The 20,169-nt window shown below is 49.8% G+C and overlaps 2 protein-coding genes across 26 annotated transcripts; one reads left to right on the top strand and one right to left on the bottom strand.

The window, feature by feature from the left end:
* Window positions 1–480: 480 nt before the first annotated feature.
* Window positions 481–7,187, bottom strand: IST1 (IST1 factor associated with ESCRT-III). 6 transcript variants are annotated; one of them, XM_015874270.2, is made up of 10 exons: window positions 6,830–6,978; window positions 6,273–6,372; window positions 5,599–5,779; window positions 5,246–5,333; window positions 4,836–4,919; window positions 4,334–4,444; window positions 3,741–3,938; window positions 3,201–3,293; window positions 2,080–2,128; window positions 481–1,015 (listed from the first exon to the last, which is right to left on the bottom strand). In XM_015874270.2, exons 2-10 carry the CDS (start codon window positions 6,358–6,360, stop codon window positions 816–818), a joined length of 1,092 nt encoding a protein of 363 aa, XP_015729756.1. In that variant the 5' UTR covers window positions 6,361–6,372; window positions 6,830–6,978; the 3' UTR covers window positions 481–815. The 6 variants fall into 6 exon arrangements, with proteins under 6 accessions (XP_015729756.1, XP_015729761.1, XP_015729760.1 ...); XM_015874275.2 differs by having other exon boundaries at window positions 6,257–6,372; window positions 6,830–6,848; XM_015874274.2 differs by lacking the exon at window positions 6,830–6,978 and adding an exon at window positions 6,704–6,807.
* Window positions 7,188–7,254: 67 nt separating this feature from the next.
* On the top strand, window positions 7,255–19,137 carry ZNF821 (zinc finger protein 821). 20 transcript variants are annotated; one of them, XM_015874282.2, is made up of 8 exons: window positions 7,752–7,776; window positions 9,032–9,123; window positions 11,143–12,765; window positions 12,903–15,187; window positions 15,695–15,837; window positions 16,387–16,491; window positions 17,378–17,544; window positions 18,225–19,133. In XM_015874282.2, exons 4-8 carry the CDS (start codon window positions 15,019–15,021, stop codon window positions 18,877–18,879), a joined length of 1,239 nt encoding a protein of 412 aa, XP_015729768.1. In that variant the 5' UTR covers window positions 7,752–7,776; window positions 9,032–9,123; window positions 11,143–12,765; window positions 12,903–15,018; the 3' UTR covers window positions 18,880–19,133. The 20 variants fall into 20 exon arrangements, with proteins under 20 accessions (XP_015729781.1, XP_015729776.1, XP_015729768.1 ...); XM_015874279.2 differs by having other exon boundaries at window positions 11,143–12,185; window positions 12,626–15,187; XM_015874280.2 differs by having other exon boundaries at window positions 11,143–11,336; window positions 12,049–15,187.
* The last annotated feature ends 1,032 nt before the right edge of the window (window positions 19,138–20,169 follow it).

The raw sequence follows: 20,169 nt of genomic DNA on the forward strand, positions 1-20,169 counted from the left end.
CAGTGCTGCTGTGTGAGTGCACTGCAACCACTCAGTGCTGCTGTGTGAGTGCACTGCAACCACTCAGTGCTGCTGTGTGAGTGCACTGCAACCACGCAGTGCTGCTGTGTGAGTGCACTGCAACCACGCAGTGCTGCTGTGTGAAAGGGAAGCAGCCCCACACACCAGACAGGGCAGCAATGGCCGCAGGGGCTCCCTGAGGGTGCACAGGGTCTGCAGGAGTGGATGGATTCCAGCACCAACTGCAACCAGACCCAGCTGGAGCCGCAGGAATGGAGCAATGGCAGCAGGGCACCACAAGGCCTACAGGGCGATACTGTGTCCAAACAATGTAATTCCTGCCTCTGCCCCAACCAGTTTAAAATCTTACCACAGAGATAGATATTATCTCTCTCACCCTGGCCACACATACCATAAAGCAGAGCTGGGCAGCTGGTAGGTAACACTCCCCTTGAAACCAGAAACATGAGGAGAAAGCCCTTTCAACCTTCATCACCTTTCTCTGTAGAAGAAAACACGCAGCTGCCACAGAGACGGGCAGGAACATCAGTCAAGCAAGGCCTTTCTCTGCAGCTACCTGGATTGGTTGGAGCGGTTCCCTGCTTTCATCTCTTAAGAGTCTCTACAGTTCAACTCCTGGAGCAACAAGGACTGAGAAAGCGACAGCATGTGGTTTAAGAACAGCAGGAAGAGAGCTCAAAGAGAAGTGTTCATTTGAGGTTAATACAGGAAACCAATCGAAGGGAGAGTGTTTCAGAGAAAAACAGCAGTCACAGCTCCTGCCCTTCCCATTGGAGCTGTAGCCAAATCACTCTTTATGTTTTCTTCTTTAGCTCCTCAAATCTCCGAGAAAGATCATCAAAGTCAATGTCTTCAGAGGCGGAAGAATTAGCACCAGCAGATGCTGTTGGTAGTGTATCTGGCACAGAAGGTAATTCAGGCAATACAAAATTATCAATGGTATTAGGAGGTCCAACTCTTGGTTTTGGAGAAGCTTCTGGTTTGGGTCCAGGCCCTGTTTAGAATAAGAGAAAAAACACTTTCACCCCACTCAGCACCACATTAATCATGCCAAAAGACAGAGATACACAGAACACCACTCCACCAAGAAAGCAGCACCAATGACCAGCACTAACACAGCTCCATCTGTGTGACACTGAGTGTGGAAAAGGTTTACACGGCTGCAAGGAGATGCAGCCATAGACCGGTCGCCCCATTCTACAGATGCACTACAGATTTCCCCTTTGCTGCCACAGGTGACGCTGTGCAGCTGCAGCTCCTGCTCATCTGTATCAGCTGGAATACACCACGGGGACCCTGAATTCCAATTTTCTCCAATCCAACACCTCCTAAAGAGACACAGAGATACCGAGGTATCTTATGTTCCTATCACCCAGCTGTTAAACTGAGGTGTACCAATTCCACTGCAGCCGTAGGTGCGTCTCCGTCACACACCATGGCTACTTCAAAAAGGACTGTCAGGAATCCTCACTGGAGATGGCAGGTGGCAGCTTACTTCAAATCCTGCTCTGACCTGATCAAATGCTACAGGTAACAGATGCTTTCAAAACTTACAGAGAAGTGCACTGTGCAAGACTAGAGATGAACTGTGATCCAATGACAGTGCCTGAAGCACATCACAAGCATTCAGGTAGACAGACAGAGAACAACTCCCACTAGCTATGCTCTGCTGCATTAATGCAAACTTATCTACCTCTGAGTGCCTGCTTTTCTCTTTCTGCTCCTGAAGAATATAATGCTTATATTGTATAAAAATGTATAAAAATTTAAATTGATTGCTTTCCCATTTTCTTCTGCAAACTCTTGGATTTGGTCTGACAAGTCAGCTTATGCTAGAAATCCAGTCTGACTTCAAAGTCAAACTCTCATTCTTAAGTTTCTCAGACCCTTCCTGCATGAGAAAATTCCTACCAGGATCCTCTCCAAAATCTCAATTATCTCAAGATTTGTCAAGTTGTGCACATTGTTCCATGTGGGGAAAGCCTACTCACAAGGACACTACAATCCCAGTCTAATCACAGTTCCCAACCACCTCCAAGTTCCCACACCTCGACATACCTGCCACCGATGCAGAAGCAGAATCCTTGTCAGCATCAGGCTCACCAATCTGAAAAAAGCTCTCCGTTACTATAGCTCTCCCATCCAGCAGGCACAGAATACCAGAGCAAAACAGGCAAAGCTCATAGGCAACAGCAGCAGCCAGTCATGCACAGCAACGGATATGACATCCCCCCAAGAAAAATAAATAATAAATATAGCCCCTAATTTTCAGTGCACTCAGAAAAATCTGAGACTCCTCCCAAGGAGACAGTGCTTTCATTTCCCTCCCTCCTTGTCCATCAAAGCAACTTCACTGGCAATATTTTGGAACAAGATGAATGGAGTATATCCACCACCAGATTTTAAAATGTTTCTCAAGGACGAAAGAGAGAGAAGACTGTTCTCTTCCCCCACAGTAATACAGCAACTGCTCACTGTCACAAGCAATAGGTAAGTCCTTGTGACCAGCAGTAATGAAATAAAGGGGTCTTGGACTGGTGGGGACAAAGGCCCAAAGCATGATCAGCTTTGCTGGAAGAACTCTCCCTGCCTGGTGGGCTGCAATCAGTGCCACCTATCCCTACCCAGCTAACAGCTGCTGTGCCTGCATCTCCTAGACTTAAAGGCTTCTGTGTGGCTAGTGCACACAGATACTGAGCTACACTTAATACTAATCAAGGTTTGCAGAAACAAGCACATCACCAACAGCAAAATGAGAAGCACGATCATAAACTGCATGAAATAAAAGCACGGGAAAAAAAATCCACTCCAAACTCTCCATCCTTGACCCCAAGGACTGAGAAAAGTCTGTAGCCACACGTACAGAGAATGAAGGTGGGAAACCTGTCACATTAAAAAAAAAAAAAAGGGAATTTGTGGACCCTGTTTATTAAAATGATAAACATTTGACAACAGGGTAAAAAATAAATCTTGGCTTTCACAAGTTTTGGTTGCAAAGGAAAGAACTTCTCACCCGTTTCTCTCATCACATGCACTCAGCTATTCAGCCAAAATCAATACCAAGCACCACCCCAAAAGCTCAGACAGTGCGTTTAATGAGCAACTGGATTTTCTGTAGCTACCACTGCCCTCAAGTTTCCCTCTGCTGCCTACAGTGGTGATTCACATCAGGCACTTACAGATTCATACGTTGGTGGGTTTGCTGGAATTGGTGGAGGATGAATGTTAGTAAAAGGCTGATAGGCCCCCACTGGCAGGCCATTGAAGTTCTCCTGTACACAGAGAAATTAAATAGTCAAATACCAGCCAATTCACCTGGGAGAGACTCCATGGGACACAATACACCTACAGCTGTTATGAGAGAAAGTAGAAGTCTAAGATACATGCAGACAAGTATCTCATTTGGTATGGCTTATACTCGCTAGGAAAAGATTCTCAGGTATTAGTCTGACAGTCACCTGCAACAAGCTAACAGGACTATCAGTTATTCTAAACAACCAGCAAAACTAACACTTCATGACTCACAGCATTAGAAGTACCAGGCCAAAAGCATAATGTACTGCTGCCAAGAACTTCTATTCCATATAATCTCACAGTAACAAGATGGTCATCTGCTACATAAAGCTACCAAGCACAGACACTTTCCAACCAGCAGGTGTGGGGCATCGCAGTCAAAACTCTCCAGAGGAAAAGGGTATGCTCAACATATAGATGCTTACCGGTCCCTTTGGAGGTGGATAGGAGAAGGGGGGATTTGATGGCATGGGCATAGGCATTGGCACGGGCACTAAACCATCAAGACCAACCAGTGGAGCTGTAAATCCACCACCTCCTCCCCCTCCATGGCCACCTTTCTTCACATCATCTGTGAATCCCACATCAATCAGATCTGCCTCAACACCTGCAGGGGCTTCAGCCTAGGAAGGGAAGAAGAAACTTTTCTGATATTTTGATCAGCAATATTTTGATCAACAAACAAAAATTTTTTTTGAACAATCTTTTGAACAGCAGTAGATGCAGCATTTGTAACTGGGAAAGATGGGACAGGAACAGAAGGACAGAACAGACAGCAACCTTATTAATGACAGTCAGAAAGGAGACTAGACAATAGTCTGCCTAACTTCTGCCATATGCTGCAGGACTTTGGGAAGCAGAAGGGATCCCTCTATGCTAAGGCTGTCTAGAAGACATACAAGTGAAATTACCATAAACTCTGGTGCTACGCCACGACCTTATGCTCCACAGCACTAACAGGAAATTTCAGTCACTGTAACGTGGAAGGGGGCCATAGACTTGCATGTGCCTCACTCACCATCACCACTGAGTCAGGTTCATAGGGAACATTGTAGTTCTTGGCAATTTCAATGAGATATCTCTCCACCAGAATCTTGGGAGGTGCCTCCACACTCAGCTTGTGCATCAGCTGAAACAAGAGTGCAGAGACGCTCATCAAGAACAGCGCAGAACAGCAGGGCTCAGTCACAGTCAGGATCACCTGCTGTGGGGAGCACAGCGCAGTCCTGAGGAACCCTTCCCACCCTGCACAGCACTGCAACAGTAGAGGCTTCTGGCAGCCACAAGGCAGGGCTCTAAGCACTCTGCTCCTCTACATCCACAGGCAAGACAGCCTGGCCCCACTTGACAGGGACATCAATACCGGGCTTCTGTGTTTAAAGGTAGGCCAATCCCCACAACTGTCACACCCAACTCCACAGTCAGCCACAGACGTCAGCCACCAGTCATGTGAACAAGGGGCAGAAATCCACAGCAGACTATCTGCTCTTCCAGCTTCAGCTGTTCTACCAGTTTATTACCCTGTCATTAACTGTTCCAATCTGGTTTGTGCGGCACAGCTTCCCATACTCCTTGCTGTATTTGGCACACAGCTGATCAGCAACCTGCAGCAGGAGAGAAACTCTAGGATCATATAAATCCTTGCTTTGCCCCCACCACACATCCCGCATGATCTGCAGTCCCCACAGCCCTCTCCACCTCTGTTTGCCCTAATTTCTGCAACCAAGTGCACCCAGCTGAGCAGCCTTAGCCACTCCTTAGGCTTCAGGATTCCTTGTAGGAGTGAAACCTGGTATGTGGTCCCCATCTGCAGTGCCTATAAAAACGTCCTTTGTCTCAACGACAGAGTTCAATGCTAAATCTTCCAACGGTTTCTGGCAGTTCCACCCCTACCCTCCATGCATAACACAACTCAAACAACCCTACTCACAATCTTCAATTCAGCCACTTCTGACTGGAGTCGCGGTGCAGCCCAAATCAGCGTAGACACTGCTTCTGCCAGGCCAGAGTCCAGCTCCCTAAGGATAACAGAAGGAAATCCTGCCTCCACACCGCATACTTTATTTTTGCAGCCCTCCACCTGCTTAGCCCAAATGTCCCCAGTCCTTCCTGTTGCACTCCAGTCTTCCCTGCCAGGGAAGGAGAGGTCTCTAGAGGTCCTAGGACACCAATATAAAAACAAGTGCCCTTCTGTATTCCCAGCCTGATCCCAGCAGTATATCACCCTCAACCCAGAGGGGCCTGGACCCTCTCCCACACAACACCCTCTAGGACAGCACTTACTTCATGGACTGAATCAAGCCAAAGCGGGCTAGCAGTAGATCGCAGTAGAGCTCCAGGATCTCCATGGCTTCCACAAGGTAATCTTCACGGATGATGTGCTCCACACGAATCCTAGCACGCTCATCTTTTCCAGCTGCCAGATAATCTGCAATCTCCTTCCTTGCCTTCTGGGCCAATTCAGCTGCAGCACATATCCCCAAGGCCAGTCACTGTGCTGGCAAGGGCTACTGCCCCTACCACACATACCCCCATCACCAACTTCCCTCTCCCCATCAAGCTTAGCCACAGCTAAGTGGATTCCTTGTGTCTTGGTTCTACCATGGAAACTTATAGGAAATAGCAGAGTTGTTTTTAGCTGCCAGAAACTCTCCCACACCTTTAACTTCCTTGTAGAGTAAATCGGAACTATGGGGAAAATGCTATCCATATCCAATCAGGGCAGAGCAGCCAAGCGAGGTGAGTCACCCACAGCACGCAGAAGTTTCGCTATGCAGGCACAGAAGGTCCAGGAAACAACCTTCTGGGCAAACCTGGATGTTCTTTCACATTTAGCACACAGCTGTAATGCCACTCACCCTGTCAATCATATCCTGACATAAAAAAATAAATCTTTTGCTCAAGTTTTGTGGGCCCCAAAAGTATCCAGGGTCACACCTACCCCCTCAAATACTCACTCTTCTTTTTCTCCAGCAGCTTGAGGCGATTGATGACAAGGCGCAGGTTGACACGCAGGCGCTCAGCCTTGAATCCAGAGCCCAACATGATGAGCAGTTTCTATGGGAAGAGAAGGGAAGATCATCGGTATCAGTAAAAAAATAAAAAAATAAAACAAACGACAGAATTTCACTATGACAAGAAACATTTGTAAAAAAACAAACTCCTCAAGGGCTAATACTGAAAGAGCTGGTTTGTACCAAGGGCACAGGAGCTTCTGGATCACGGTAACACTGAGCACCCAGGCAGCAGCTCGTATAAACTGACTGAAATTTAGAGAACGAGCAGATCATTGAGCTCATCTGTTCAAACACCAGCACAGTCATCAACAACACACACAGCAACTAAGGTCAAACAAACACCGATACATAATGATTAGTAATGCATTCACCTGACACCACGGAAAGTTCTGCCTTTCTATAATTCGAATCTACTCCTACAACACGGAAATAACATTACAGAGCGACGAGAAACGGAAATAACATTACAGAGCGACGAGAAACGGAAATAACATTACAGAGCGACGAGAAGGCCTCGGAACCGGTCCGTGCTCCTGAGAGCACCATCCCCAGCGCTGCGCGCCCCGTCCGAGGACACAGCTCGGCCCGGACCGGAACCTCCCCCGAGCGGGGTTCGGCCGCTGGGGCGGCCCAAGAGAACCCAGAGCAGCGCACGACGCTCCGCTCGGCTCCACAACGGCCCCCCATAACGGCCCCCCCCCATCCCATCCCATCCCATCCCCTCCGCCGTCCCCACTCACGCCGTCCCACCGATCGCAGACACCCAAGATGGCGGCGCGCGCAGCCCCGCCTCACTACGGCGGAAGGATCCTCCTGTCCGGCCGCTCCCGCTGCTGCTCGCGGCACGGCCGGGCTGAGGCCGAACGGAGCTGGATAACGGACCGGAGCGGCAGCGGCCGCGGAAAGTGACGTGACGGCGGCAGCGACAGAGAGGAGCGAGGGACTGCGGTACCGGGCGGAGAGGAACTACGTTACCGGGCGGAGGGACCCCGCTCGATGCGCGTTTCCTGTTGCACCGCTCGGTGCGTCCCGCCGCTGCCCGGGCCCGGCGCGGAGGTTCCGGCAGCGCCTCGTTCCGCCGCCCCGCCCCGCGCTGCCCGCCGAGCTGCTGCGTTTGGCCGTAGGACGGGAGTTGGGGCGCAGCTCCCGGCGGAAGCGCCGCCGATCCCGGCCGGACGCAGCGCGCTCCATCGGGGCGGCCCTGGCAGCCGCAGCCCGTCCGTCCCGGGCCGCGCCCCTGCGGCTCCACGGGGCCTAAACGTCCCGAATGGACGCGGGCTGAGCCTCCGCCGCGGAGCGCTACGGCCCTGGGCGAGCGGCTGAGCTCGGAACGCGGGCGGCGTGATCAGCGGGATCTGCCCTTGTGGGGAGCGAGGCCCGGCGGGCTCGGACGGCGCAGCGGGGCCATCCCGGCCGGCAGCAGCCGCGCCCCCATGGCCCGTAGGTGAGCGGCTCCGGGCGAGGGGACGAGGGGGCTCCGCCGGGACGTGCCCGCGCCGCGCGCTCTGGCGGCGCCGCCATTTTGCCGTGTCTGTCTGTCCGTCCGGCCGCCCTTTGTCTGTCCGCGGCACCGGGTGAGGCGGGACGGGGCGGGAGGGAGGGAGGAAGGGTGCTGCCGTTCGTTGCTCTGCGGCCGCGGGCCGGATTCGTGTGTCCGTCACTGTCGGGGACCGGGCTCCGTGTGTGTGTGTGTGTGTGTCTGCCGGTACCGGGCTCTGTGTGTCTGCCGGTACCGGGCCGCCCGCGATGGTCTCGGGCCGTTCCCCCTTGGGGCCGGGCTGCCTGCGGGACGCCGTCCGACCGTGGGGGGGCAGCCGATGGCGCCCGGCGCTCGTACGGCCGCGGCCGACGGGATCCGTTCCCCTTAACGTCCGTGTCTGAGGGAGCCGTGGGAACCGGTTCAGTCCTTCGTCGGTCGGAGGGTGAGGGCCGATGTTTCTCCTTTGTGAAGTTCGAGGGCGGTCGGTGCGTCCCACCCGGGAGGGACCCGGACGGCGGGACTGTCCGCACCGGGGGGACAACGCGGGGGAGCTGGGTGCGGAGCGGCCCCGATGATGGCTGGGCTGCTGTGCCGAGCCGTGCCGTGCCGTGCCGTGCCGTGCTGCTGGCTGTGCCGTGCTGCTGGCTGTGCCGTGCTGTGCTGTTCCGTGCTGTGCCGTGCTGTGCTGTTCCGTGCTGTTCCGTGCTGTGCCGTGCTGTGCTGTTCCGTGCTGTGCCGCGCCGGCCGCACACGCTGCCTTGGAGCTGCTCTGCTCGCACGGTGCTGCAGGGCCGTGCCTGGTCCCTGCGCTGCTCACAGTGCGGTGGCGGTTCCCTCGTTGCCCGTTGTGGTGCTGGTGGTTCCCTCCCTCGCCGGCATCTCTTCTGCCTCCGTCCGGGTCGGTTCTGTGGTGGACATTAGGCTGATGCGTTGTTTGCCATGGGAGCAAATGGGAGGGAGAAAGGTACGTGGACTGAGTGCAGGCGCTCGTGACGTTCTGAGCTTTTTGTGTGCCAGGTACAGAATTACTTGGTTTGAATCGGGTGGGGCTGCTCACACACAGTACAATGTTTTCAGATAGTGTTGGATGTTGGCTCTGAACGTGGCTGTGGTCGTGCAGATTGAGCCTGTAAGCGAGAGGATGGGGAGTGACCGAGGTGCTCAGCTGTGTGTGCCCAGTGGCCCCAGCCGTGTGTGTGACGGGCTTTTCTCTCCTCAGGTGGACCCTGTGCTGAGGGAACGAACACACTGTGCTCCCGGGTCAGGGAAACATGTCCCGTCGGAAACAGACCACTCCGAACAAAGTTCACTGTGAGTATTAATTATGTTACACAGCACCGTGGGATCCTTGTCCTAGATGGATAGTTGTGGAGCCAGAAGGGGAGGAGGGCAGTGATGAAAAGATGCTGTTTGTGGGGAAATGGTTACCTATGGTTTTGTCTTAGGGCCTGTAATAAGAATTCTGTACGCCAAGGGAGCTGTCAGTGTCCTGACAAGGCAGGACAGGGATAGGCTTGAGCAAACTCTGTGAAGGTTGGTTTGTGTGCACGGGGCCTGTAGTTCTGCTTTGTGTTCACACTATCACAAGTGCAAGTCAGGCTCTGGCCAGTTCTTGGATAGCAAAGAAAGTTCTAGGTAGGGTGGTCCAGGTGTACAGCTGAAGGCTGGGAGCCCTGGCTTCTTATCTTTGCTCAATGGCAGGCTCAAAAGACTGGCTTAGACACATCATCTCAGCTCACTGTACCCCAGTTTTCCACCAGATAACGTTAATTAAGCCATTTGCCATTTCCTGGCAGGGAATGGGCAATGACTACATCAATTAATGGACAGATGTGATTTGTCTGGCCATTCCTGAGCTGGGAAGACAAGCGTCTTTCTCCAGCATTGGCAGGGTCCTGGCATTTGCTGGATAGTGAAAGGACTGAAGGTGCCGTACATCAGCATTCCTTGTGGGTAGGCTGTAGTGAGATATTAGTGGAGCTGCGGGACAGCCGGATGGATGTTCAGCTGCAGAGGGGCGTCTGCATGGTTTTTGTTTGGCTGGTACTGAGGGGAGTTGAGAGTCCAAAGCTATGCCTTGAATATGCCCAGCTTTGTAGATGGATAGAATATGGGCTTGAATGAAAAAAAAGCAAATCTCTGCTTCTGAAGACATGTGAAAGCAAGGCTGATTGAGATGAGAAGCCGAAGTAGTGCTCTGCTATGGTAACTGCCAGGTCTGTGGGACAGAGAGCTGCCTGCTGCGGCTGTAGCAACTGGCTCACTTTGCTGATGCTGCTGGCTTGCCTGTCTCTGTGTGTTTCCCTGTGCTGCCTTTTTGTATGGATACAGCAACAGAAATCCAGGCATGCTGTTCTCTGTGTTAGAGGAAAATATATCCTGACATAACTTAACACTTTGCACTCTCTATGAGTGTACTGATGAGAATTATCTCTGTCTGATTTAAAAGCCCCATAACCTGCAAGTGCTGGGCTTGGAAAAGCTGACAAAGCTTTCCTTGATGGCCAGTATCAGAGAATTGAGGGTTGACTTTTGGCAGCTGTTCTGACTTGTGCTTTCCCACTTCTGCTTCCTGTGTGCTGAGTACAACACTTGGTGGAATACAGCTCTGTACAGATTTGTCTGCTTGGAATTGTCTTTATTAGATAAACTTGATGCATCCTGTGTTTTCTCCTGCAATGCCAGTAACTCATCTTCTTTCCACACACATTTGCTTTTGACAGTGCCCAGGTACTGTTTCTGCTGTTTAGATTAGATGTATATAAAGCATGTACTTACTCTATCAGCTCTGTGTTAGAGTTACAGGCTCTCATCTATGGAGACCAAGGAGTACAACAGCTTCAAAGGTTTATGTTGAGTTTAATGGTGTTTAGATGGGCTATTGTCTCTTCTCCGCTCCACTGCAAACAGTTTTGTTCTTTAGAAGCTTGTACTGTTATATACATGAACTGTACATGCTTTGGAGTTTGGTCGCCATGTATTTACAAATCACTGCTTTTTTTATCTGCAATGCGAATGATTGTATCACCAGTTTGGGTCTTGGAGAAACTACCTGACAAAGATGCTGCTAGCTGGCATGAGGCTGAGGTGTGGCATCTGGTGTGCCATAAAGGAAGCGTGGGGCTTGTTCACCACCTTACGTGCAGTATTCAGCTGCAGATAAACTACTTGGTGGGAGTCATCAAGAGCAGCAAAGTAGGATCAGAAGAAAATAGGGGGACTGACAGATAGATGAAAAATTGCAAAGGTGATGTCTCCTCCTTGGGATGGAAATCTTGTCTGTCTTATGATGAACACCACCAAATCGTTGGGACTTCTCTGTCTACCTAGCCTGCTGTGTATCTGGAGGGCCCAGAATTGCCATGCAGTGCACTGGTGAATGACGAGGAAAATCGGAGAGAGCATCATCTCCAAGATCTGGGTGAGCCAGCAGAATGAGGAATCAGGCTGAGACATAGCAGGCACGTTACTGAAACTTCTTGGGACTGAAATTGTTGGGAGGAGAGGAATAAAAGGGCCAGCAGGTATGCACCTTTTTATGCAGTTGTCTGCAATTGGGATCAGATCTGGCAGGCTGCGGGGCTTGGGAAGTGCTTTGTGGATTTGTATAAATGCCGCTGTGAATACCTAACAGGACGAATTCACCAGAAGATGATGCCTACTTCTTCCTTGCTTGCTGCTCTGTTAACTTCCTTCTCAGATTCACTTGTGCAGGCAACAGCTACGTTCTCCTGTCCCTGGCTTGTTCATTGCCGCCTCTTGCCGGAGTTACTTTCTAGGCTCAGCATGGCCCCCGTTTAACCTTGCTCTCACAATAGCATTTGCTATCTCCACTTAGCACAGAAGTACTTTGGCATGGAGAGTTGTGTGGTTACCAGTCAAACTATTTTAAACAGATTTTGGTGTGTAAGGAAACTAGTACTGCAGTAACAACAGTAAGAAATACTTAAAATCATGAGCACGTCCTTGTGTGTGATTGCCAGTCCACTTGTAGTTTTCATTGTAGACATTTCAGTTTGGCAGGATGCAGCAAATAATTGGCTTTTAATAACTGAATTTTGTGTCGCCATGTGCTGCATAAAAAATGCTTTTATCTGATTATATATTAAGAAATAGAGCTGTAATACTGAAGTGTACTTATTGCATTGCCCATTCCTCACTGAACTGAAAAATGACACGCAGTTATATTGTTCCTGTGGAAGTATCTTCATTCATTTGGTCTTTATTTTCTTCCAGACTCTAAACTATAAAGGTATCTGCTCTCTAAGCAATTAATCTTCTGATCTTGCTTCAAGCCTGTCCTTTGCTGCAATGTCACTCATCAGCTGTAGGTTATTCCACTGTTCTTGAGCTTGCTGGGAATTCTGCTGCAGGTATTAGAGTGTGCTTTTGTTTCTTCTTCCTGCTGTCCCATCAGCTGCTTTTCTTTCTATGGCTTCTACCTTTTGCAAATGATACTTTAGAGTTCTTGAGAACAGTATTTATTAATCAAATTAATTTCCACTTCCTAGCTTTATTCTGCGTGGTCCCAATATCCCATTAATCCTCAGTTTCTCTCTTCCCACTGGTATCATTAGATATAATATATATATATATATATATGCACACACTTTCTCTCCGTCTCTGTGCTCTTCCGTATTTCTTGAATTCTGCTGCCTGTAATACTCCCAATTTGAAAGGAAAGTATTTTTCAAGAAATAGCAGCCAGCATTCAAAGTGAGCAACAACTGTTATTTGCATCAAAATCCTTGGTTCTTAAGGGGTTCTGTGGACTGCGGTTATTAACACTTTCAATTGTTGTTTTTCATTGCAGTAACCGCTACAGCAGTGTGGACAACCCAGAATAGCGATGGGGCAGGTGGATTAGATCCACAGTGGTGGACAGACTTGCAAATTTCAGGTCCAGGAAAGGAACACAGAGAAGACCTACATGAACAGGGACCTTAAATTGATGTACGAGGAGGGAGTAAAGGGGCTCATCTCAGAGATTTTCTGTTCAGGAAGGCAGACAGGGGAATGATGCAGTTTATTTTGATTTTCGTTTTGTGGATTTTGGAGTGAGGTTATTTGTTTGTGTGTTTATTTTCCAGAACACCTGAGAGTTATCCTGCATTCATACAGTTCAAGAAGGGAAGGGCTAAGGAAAATAATCATTTTTGGCTGCGAAGCTGATACACCATCAGATCGCAGCAGTCATAACTGCCCCTGTTGCGCAGTACCACAGGGCTGGCCCCTACCTCCACAGCTGCTCTCCTGGCATCCCACTCATTTGCAAGATTATGGAGTGGAGAACTGAAAAGCAGAACAGAGGCAGTTGTTTGACTCTCACTGCTCTACATCTGTAGCTGCTTGTGGAAACAAATACAGCAACTTGTTTTGGTGTTGTGGTCAGCCCACAGCCCTTCCTGTATTTAATAAAGAAACTTCTGGAGAAGAGTCTGTGAATTCAATATTGAGCATAATGTCCTTTACTGATAGTGGTGATCCTAAAGCTGTTGCCTGTCTTACTCCCTTTCTACAGAAATGCAAATGTATTCAAACTGGGGTGGATGTGGGGGTGTGTTTGTGTGTGGGTGTGTGTGTGTAGACAATAAAAACATAACCCTGTACCTATCAAACACTAAGGATCCAAAGCTTCACTGATGTAGGCCTTAGTCTGTCAGTAGATGAACTGAGCACTCTTCTCCAAGTTCTTCCAGAGACTCTATTAGTAGAATAAGAAATTCTGTATAAGCAAAATACAGAGTTTTTAAGTTTATTTTTCCCACTTCCATGATACCTTTCAGATACAAGGTAGTGGTTTGGTTAATGGTTTGCATTCCTGGCTGTAAGCTGACTGACCACACTGCGCTGAATCAGTCCTAATGTGGTTGTGTGCATGTTATACCAAAAGGCCTCTGGCAGACGCGATTGCTCTGCTGGTTGTTGTGATTGGTGTTAGAAGTAGAATCACACGATCTCAGAATGGCTTGGGTTGGAAGGGACCCAAGTGATTATCAGGTTCCAACCCCTGCTTGGCAGGGCTGCCAGCCACTAGGTGAAGCACTAGGGCAGGTTGCCCAAGGCCCCATCCACCCTGGCCTTGAACACTTCCAGGGATGGGGCATCCACAGCCCCTCTGGACAACTTCAGAAACTTCTGAAGGCCTTTGAAATCTTCCATTAACTATTGCTTTTTAAAGCAGCCTTGCAAACTTCGAGCTAAGCACCAGAAAGGCAGTGTGATGTAAATATGGGGCAAAGCTGGCTGAAGCAGTTCAGCTGTGAAAAGCACCTGTCCCTGTAACAGGACTGGCGCACTCCTTAATCCTTTGCACTTAAATAGTATTTCTGCATTTATGCTTTGAGTAGTTCCTGTGAACTTAGAACTGCTGATCCAAAAGCTGTAGCCATTTGGGAACTAGCACCTTGCCCCAAGTGCTCGTAGCTTATCCTCTGCTAACAGCAAGTCTTAACTGCCTGTAGAACAAAGTCATTTGTTTGTTTTAATGTGAAAATTAGCGTCTGACTTCTATAGTTATTCCCTGGAACAGGAAGCTCCACAGAGATTGCTGGAGGAAGTTTTCTTTCGGAGGAACTCAGATAATTGCCTTCCTTCAGAATGTTTTCTGTTGCCTGTTCTCATGTTGAGTTGAGATACAAATAATTATAAAACAGACTGTATTTAGAATTTAGTTTAACCTAATGTGGGAATTATGCAAGCACTAATGTCTGTGCCTTTCCAGACCCTAATACGATCGGATGACTCTGATACAATTAGTATGAATATCCTGCTGCAGTACCATCATGCTGCTTGTGGTAGCTTCTAAATGATTTAGAAGAGCCATGTAGCACCACGCCTGATTTGGGATGTTGTCATCACCCCTGCATGGCTTTCCCCCACCTACAGCTGTGCTGTCACTTGGTTGGTTGTCTGGTAAAAGTGGAAGCCACATGGGCACATGTGGCAGGTATGGAGTCTTGCAGGTTTTTTACACACAACCAAGTGGTGTATAAAGGGTGTGCAGAGGGCAGCCTGACACCATACACATCCACTAGTGAGACGTGGGGACTAGACTTGTTTCAGCAGGTACAAGAGGCTGGAGTTACAGGGCAGGGAAGCACAGAGATTATTTAAGTGCATTCAGAAAGGTGACTTCAGAGGGTCTGCACGTTGCAGGTGAGCAACCCCACACCTGTTGCATTTCTGGCAAGCTTTTGTGAAATAATGGAACAGCGCCAATCTGACTTTTTGTCCTTGTGGCTGCCAGGGGAGCAAGTCTTTGCAGGGCTGGAGGAGCAAGCCCGCCAAGCCATGATGAAAAACAGCTTTCCTGGAGCTCTTGGGGACCAAAGGCCAGCTATTCATCCACTGCAAGATCGCGATTTCAGCAGCAGTGAGTTCTGCCCCTTCCAGTAATTGCAAGGTAGTGGACTGGAGAGATTGACAGGGTGAGGTGCTGCAGAGCAGGTGGGAGTTCTCTGAGGACCGTCTTACCCATCTTCTCCTCTGGGTTAGCCCTTGATTCTTGTGCTGTCAGCTCTGGATCAGCCAACAGTAAGAGCAGAACTGCCCACTAAGGGAAGACAAGCCCAGAGCCAATGGCCACTATGCAGATTGAACAGTAACCTCACCACCAGAGTTCAGTCCCACAGCACCGGAGCAGAATGGTGACAGCACCGGGCACTGCTGACAGTCTAGTGATCATCAAACAAGGCCAGGTAACAGGCCAGATTCAGGGACTTCATGTGGTGCTTTGGGAATTGAAGTACTCCCTGGGTTTAAATGGGGCCCCCAGTCTTGAGTGTGAGTGGAGGCCCTGGGTGAGGGCTAGTTGGGCAATTAAGGTCTGTTAGTGCTGTCAAGGTCCTGACACTTGGAGTAACTGCTTTGCGTGTTCAAGGTGGCAGTGATGATGAGGAAACCACCCACGATGAAGTTTCTTCCCACACTTCAGAGGAGGATGGCTCAGTGCCAAAGGTGAAGAAAGAACTGGAGAATGCAGAACAACCTGCAGCTGGGACCCCACTAATGAGAGAAAATGAGGCAAGTGTGTACTGGCACTGCAGTCACATCAGTGTACAAGGGAGAAGGGGTGGGCACTAGACATCTCTCTCTACTCTTAATTTCATACCTTGTTCCCGCAATCACCTCCTCCAAACAACATCTGTTTAAGGGAGATGGTTTTGAGGTGTTCTTGGGCTGCCAGGAACAGGGGACAGCAGGGACAAACTGCTATTCCCCTGCCTGGACAAAATGACTGTGAAGTCTGTCTGTCTCCTTCAGTTCTTGTACCATTCCCTTCTGCTACAGAGCAGGCCTTGCCTACTAGAGCCACCATGCTGGCAAGATCATGGGTGCAGGTGGAGGTCATGAGGCTTCTGTTTCTTCCTCATGAGACAGCAAGACCTTTGCTAAGAGGCTGCATTAAGGAAGTTTCGGACTGAGAGAACCCTAAACCAGCCCCAACGAGACTGGGCACTGCACTTAATCTGGGCCAGGCTGTTGTGCAGTGCTCACTAGATGCTGAGGGAGGGTGGGTGGCTGTGTGGAGATCAGTGTGCCTTACACCAAAATGGCTTTCCTTTCCTGTAGGTTCCTGAGAGCTTGAATGCTGACTCCATGCTGGGACTGTCAAAGTGTCCCCTCTGCCAGCTGGAGTATGAAAGCAGAGAGCAGCTGATTGCTCATGTATACCAGGTAAGGGATGGCTCCAAGTAGTGTGATGTCTGTGGCCTTAAGCGCCTCAGCTGTCCCAAAGTCAGAAACAACCCTGGGCAAGGAGCGTGGTGTGACTTTGTTCTGATCTTTGCAGTTACAGAACTGTGCTTCTGTCTAGGATGTGATTGAAGTTTATAGCAGATAATCTAGAGAGTTCTAGGGAAAAAATAAGCAAAGCACCAGTCTGAGGATCTGGAGAACACTGCTCCATTACAAGGCAGTCTATGCAAGCAATTGCAAGCTGAGATCAGGCAGTTCCTTCAGATTAAACATGGAAGCAATTCTTAGACCACTCAGTGCGATAAGCTGCTCATTCAGCTCTTTATTCTGTCCCTTTATCATAGTTCCTACCTATGGAAACGGCTGTTCTTCCTCTGAAATGATTCCTGTATTGCAGTAAGTCTGTGCTGGGAACTCAGGTTTTGTTGTCAGTACTCTTCACAGCACGTCCATGTCTGCAAAAGAAAGAATGAAGCAGAGCTGAACTGGCAACTTAACTGTACCAGCTGATCTTTTCTAGCTGCCATCATAGTGAACTTTTCCTCACCAACAGGCTGCCTACTGTTAGTGTAGTCATGCTCTTCAGATGTGTTTCTGAAGACAAGGGTCAGATCTTATGATCTCTTTTGGCCCTGCTTGTTTCTCTCACACTGCAGTGGAGCCGTAGAAAGGTCTCCTTGCTGTTTGACCTGTGACATCCCAGATGTCTTGAGCTAGTCCAGGAGTTATCAGCTGGAGGATTTACTGTTAAGTGATCCAGTTCCAAGCGGTTGAACTAGATAGTTTGTCATATTCCTTGAGCACACTTCAGACTGCGCAGGAAGCTGGACAATTTGTAACTAACAACTCTACGGTTGTTTTGCAGCACACTGCAGCTGTGGTGAGTGCCAAGAGCTACATGTGTCCTGTATGTGGCAGAGCCCTCAGCTCACCGGGTTCCCTTGGACGACACCTCCTGATCCACTCAGAGGACCAGCTGTCAAACTGCGCAGTGTGTGGAACACGCTTCACCAGCCACGCCACATTCAACAGGTCAGGGTCACCCTGTCTGGTGAGTGAGCGAGGGTACCCACAGAAAAGCTTAGGTGCATTGCCTTAAATGATGGAGGAATCATATCCCTGCCCTACTCGGAACCATTTGTGAACACCCCCAGTGACTGAGATTCCTTTACTCTCTTCATCCCTGCAGCTCAACATCACATTCTAAAACCTGTGATCATTGCTGCTGGGAGGCTGTTTCTTAGCTATATGAAATGTAGCTCTGCTCAGAGAGCGCTGGAGTCACCGGTCACTGGAGAGAACAGTCATTACTTCCCTTGTCCAGCAGTCCATCACACTGGGTCTGTGCTGCCCATGCGGCTTCTCTTTTCCAAAGCAGGATTACATACAGAAACCAACATGTTCCTCATTTACGTCCTGCCCGGTGGAAGGACACCAACTAGGCAAATAAGGCTGAAAGAAGAAATACAGAAATGAAGGGGAGGAGCAGCTTGCTGGCTAATCCCTGCCTTTGCACTCTTCTAACCCAAATACTGCTCAGGGCAAATCCCATTCCTACTCCTATATATGATGTTGCTTGATTTTTAGATATTCAGATGCAATTTGGGGCACAGGTCTCTGTCACGGGCTCCGGTAGGAGCCTCCCTATCAGTCTGAGGTGAGGACTTTTCCGTCAGTACTAAGTCTCTGACACTGCTCTTTCTGCTTTCTAGTGAGAAGCTGACAGAGGTGCTCAGCGCAGATCGCCTGCCTGTGCCACAGAGCGAGGGCCCCTCCAGCGTCAGTGGGAAGGACATTACCTTTCACAGCCCCGTGTATCCTGCAGGCATCCTCCTGGTATGCAACAACTGTGCTGCTTATCGTAAGCTGCTGGAGGCGCAGACACCCGGCATGCGAAAGTGGGCGCTTCGTCGGCAGAACGAGCCCTTGGAAGTGCGTCTGCAGCGCTTGGAGCGAGAGCGCACCGCCAAGAAGAGCCGGCGGGACAATGAGACTCCCGAGGAGCGGGAGGTGAGACGGATGCGGGATCGAGAGGCAAAGCGCCTGCAGCGCATGCAGGAGACAGATGAGCAGCGAGCGCGGCGGCTGCAGCGAGACCGAGAAGCCATGAGACTGAAACGTGCCAACGAGACTCCAGAGAAGAGACAGGCCCGGCTCATCCGGGAGCGGGAGGCCAAGAGGTTGAAGCGGCGCCTGGAGAAAATGGACATGATGCTGCGGGCACAGTTTGGCCAGGACTCCTCTGCAATGGCAGCTTTGGCAGCTGAAATGAACTTTTTCCAGCTGCCAGTCGGCAACGTGGAGTTGGAGAACCAGCTGCTGGGCAAAATGACCTTTGAGGAGCAGAGCAACAGTACGGTGCATTGAGCTGCAGCCAAAGGCTGCCATCTCCGCTGCGTCTGTCACAGACAAACCAACAGGCTTCTGTGCTCGGGGGGCTGCTATAGCTCCCGGGGTCACACTCCTGCATAGGTAGTTCTGGCTTCCTCCTGAAATAGGAGGAGAATGGAGCTGACAGACGTCTGCCAAAGTAGATTTGGTGGAAGCAGATTTGGGCCACAGTCTGGGGGGCCAGCCACAGCCTTCAGACAGCGGGAAAATAAATTAATGTTTCATGTTTATTTAGCCCCCTTCTTTATCTTTTGCGCTTTGTCCTATTCTTGGACCCTCACACCATTAAGTGGGTTGAGGCTGCTGCAGTTCTGCTATAGGTAAGATGTTCTGCTGAACAGAAACTTGTTTACTGCAGCATAAGTTACAGGTGCCAGAGCACTGTCATGGATGCCCAGACAGGCTGTGGAGACTCCATCCATAGAGGTGTTCTAAAGGCTGCTGGGATGCAGTCCGGGCTGGGCTGCTCTGGCTGTCCCTGCTTGAGCAGAAGTTGGACCTGATGGACCCACAGGTCCCTTCCAACCTCAGCCATTCTGGGATTTCAAAGTGAAATGAGCTTGTTCAACTTTAATACTGCCCAATGCAATGCTGCTCATCTGGGATCACGGGTCACACACTGAGCAATTCGTCCCTCATGACAATTCTCTGACCAACAATGACTTTCAGTGGTCACTGCAGGTAACACATGGGAATGGCTGGGGAAACTGTAAGCAGAAAGCTGCTTTTGCTTCTGCGCTGTAACAGAACCCATGAGAGTAATGCAGAGAAGTCCTGAATTGGGGAGGAGCCTCAAGAGCTACAATAATCGAGTCTGGGAATATCTGCTGGAGAGCAGCGAATTTAAGCCTAGAAGCAGACAGTGCAGAACGTAACAGGGATTTGTACATATATGAAAATGTTCCCCTTGCTACTACAGATAACTATAAAACTATGCAACTATGGAAATTAAACCTAAGCGTATTTTGACTGTAAAAGACAAAACATTAGTGCAGAACTGGGAAGTGAAGGGGCAGAGAAGTCATACATCCTCCATTTAAGAGAATGGTGATGTAAGAGTGAGCTGTAGCTCTCCAAACTGCTGTGACACACGTTGCACGTGGTGCCCTGCAGACCACGCTCCCTGCAAAGGCCTGCAGTACATCTGTGTGTGGGGAGCTGCGGTCTGTGCATTAAGTCAGAAATTGGCCACAAGAATCTCACCTCGGACCCGAGCTGAAACATCAAAACCCTTTGGGCAGACTAGTCAGAAACAACTTGGTTTTT

The sequence above is a fragment of the Coturnix japonica genome, chromosome 11, assembly GCF_001577835.2.
Source record: "Coturnix japonica isolate 7356 chromosome 11, Coturnix japonica 2.1, whole genome shotgun sequence".
In the NCBI taxonomy this organism is placed as follows: domain Eukaryota; kingdom Metazoa; phylum Chordata; class Aves; order Galliformes; family Phasianidae; genus Coturnix; species Coturnix japonica.

Bases quoted from the DNA above. Each gene is read 5' to 3' on its own strand.
- IST1 (XM_015874270.2), bottom strand. From the start codon at position 6,360: ATGTTGGGCTCTGGATTCAAGGCTGAGCGCCTGCGTGTCAACCTGCGC. The intron at 4,445-4,835 runs GTAATAAACTGG...CTCTTGTTTCAG, and splicing joins TTGGAACAGTTAATGACAGG to CTGATGCACAAGCTGAGTGT. The intron at 3,939-4,333 runs GTGAGTGAGGCA...TTCCCTTCCTAG, and splicing joins AACCTGACTCAGTGGTGATG to GCTGAAGCCCCTGCAGGTGT.
- ZNF821 (XM_015874277.2), top strand. From the start codon at position 15,019: ATGGAACAGCGCCAATCTGACTTTTTGTCCTTGTGGCTGCCAGGGGAG. The intron at 15,838-16,386 runs GCAAGTGTGTAC...CCTTTCCTGTAG, and splicing joins CACTAATGAGAGAAAATGAG to GTTCCTGAGAGCTTGAATGC. The intron at 16,492-17,377 runs GTAAGGGATGGC...GTTGTTTTGCAG, and splicing joins TGATTGCTCATGTATACCAG to CACACTGCAGCTGTGGTGAG.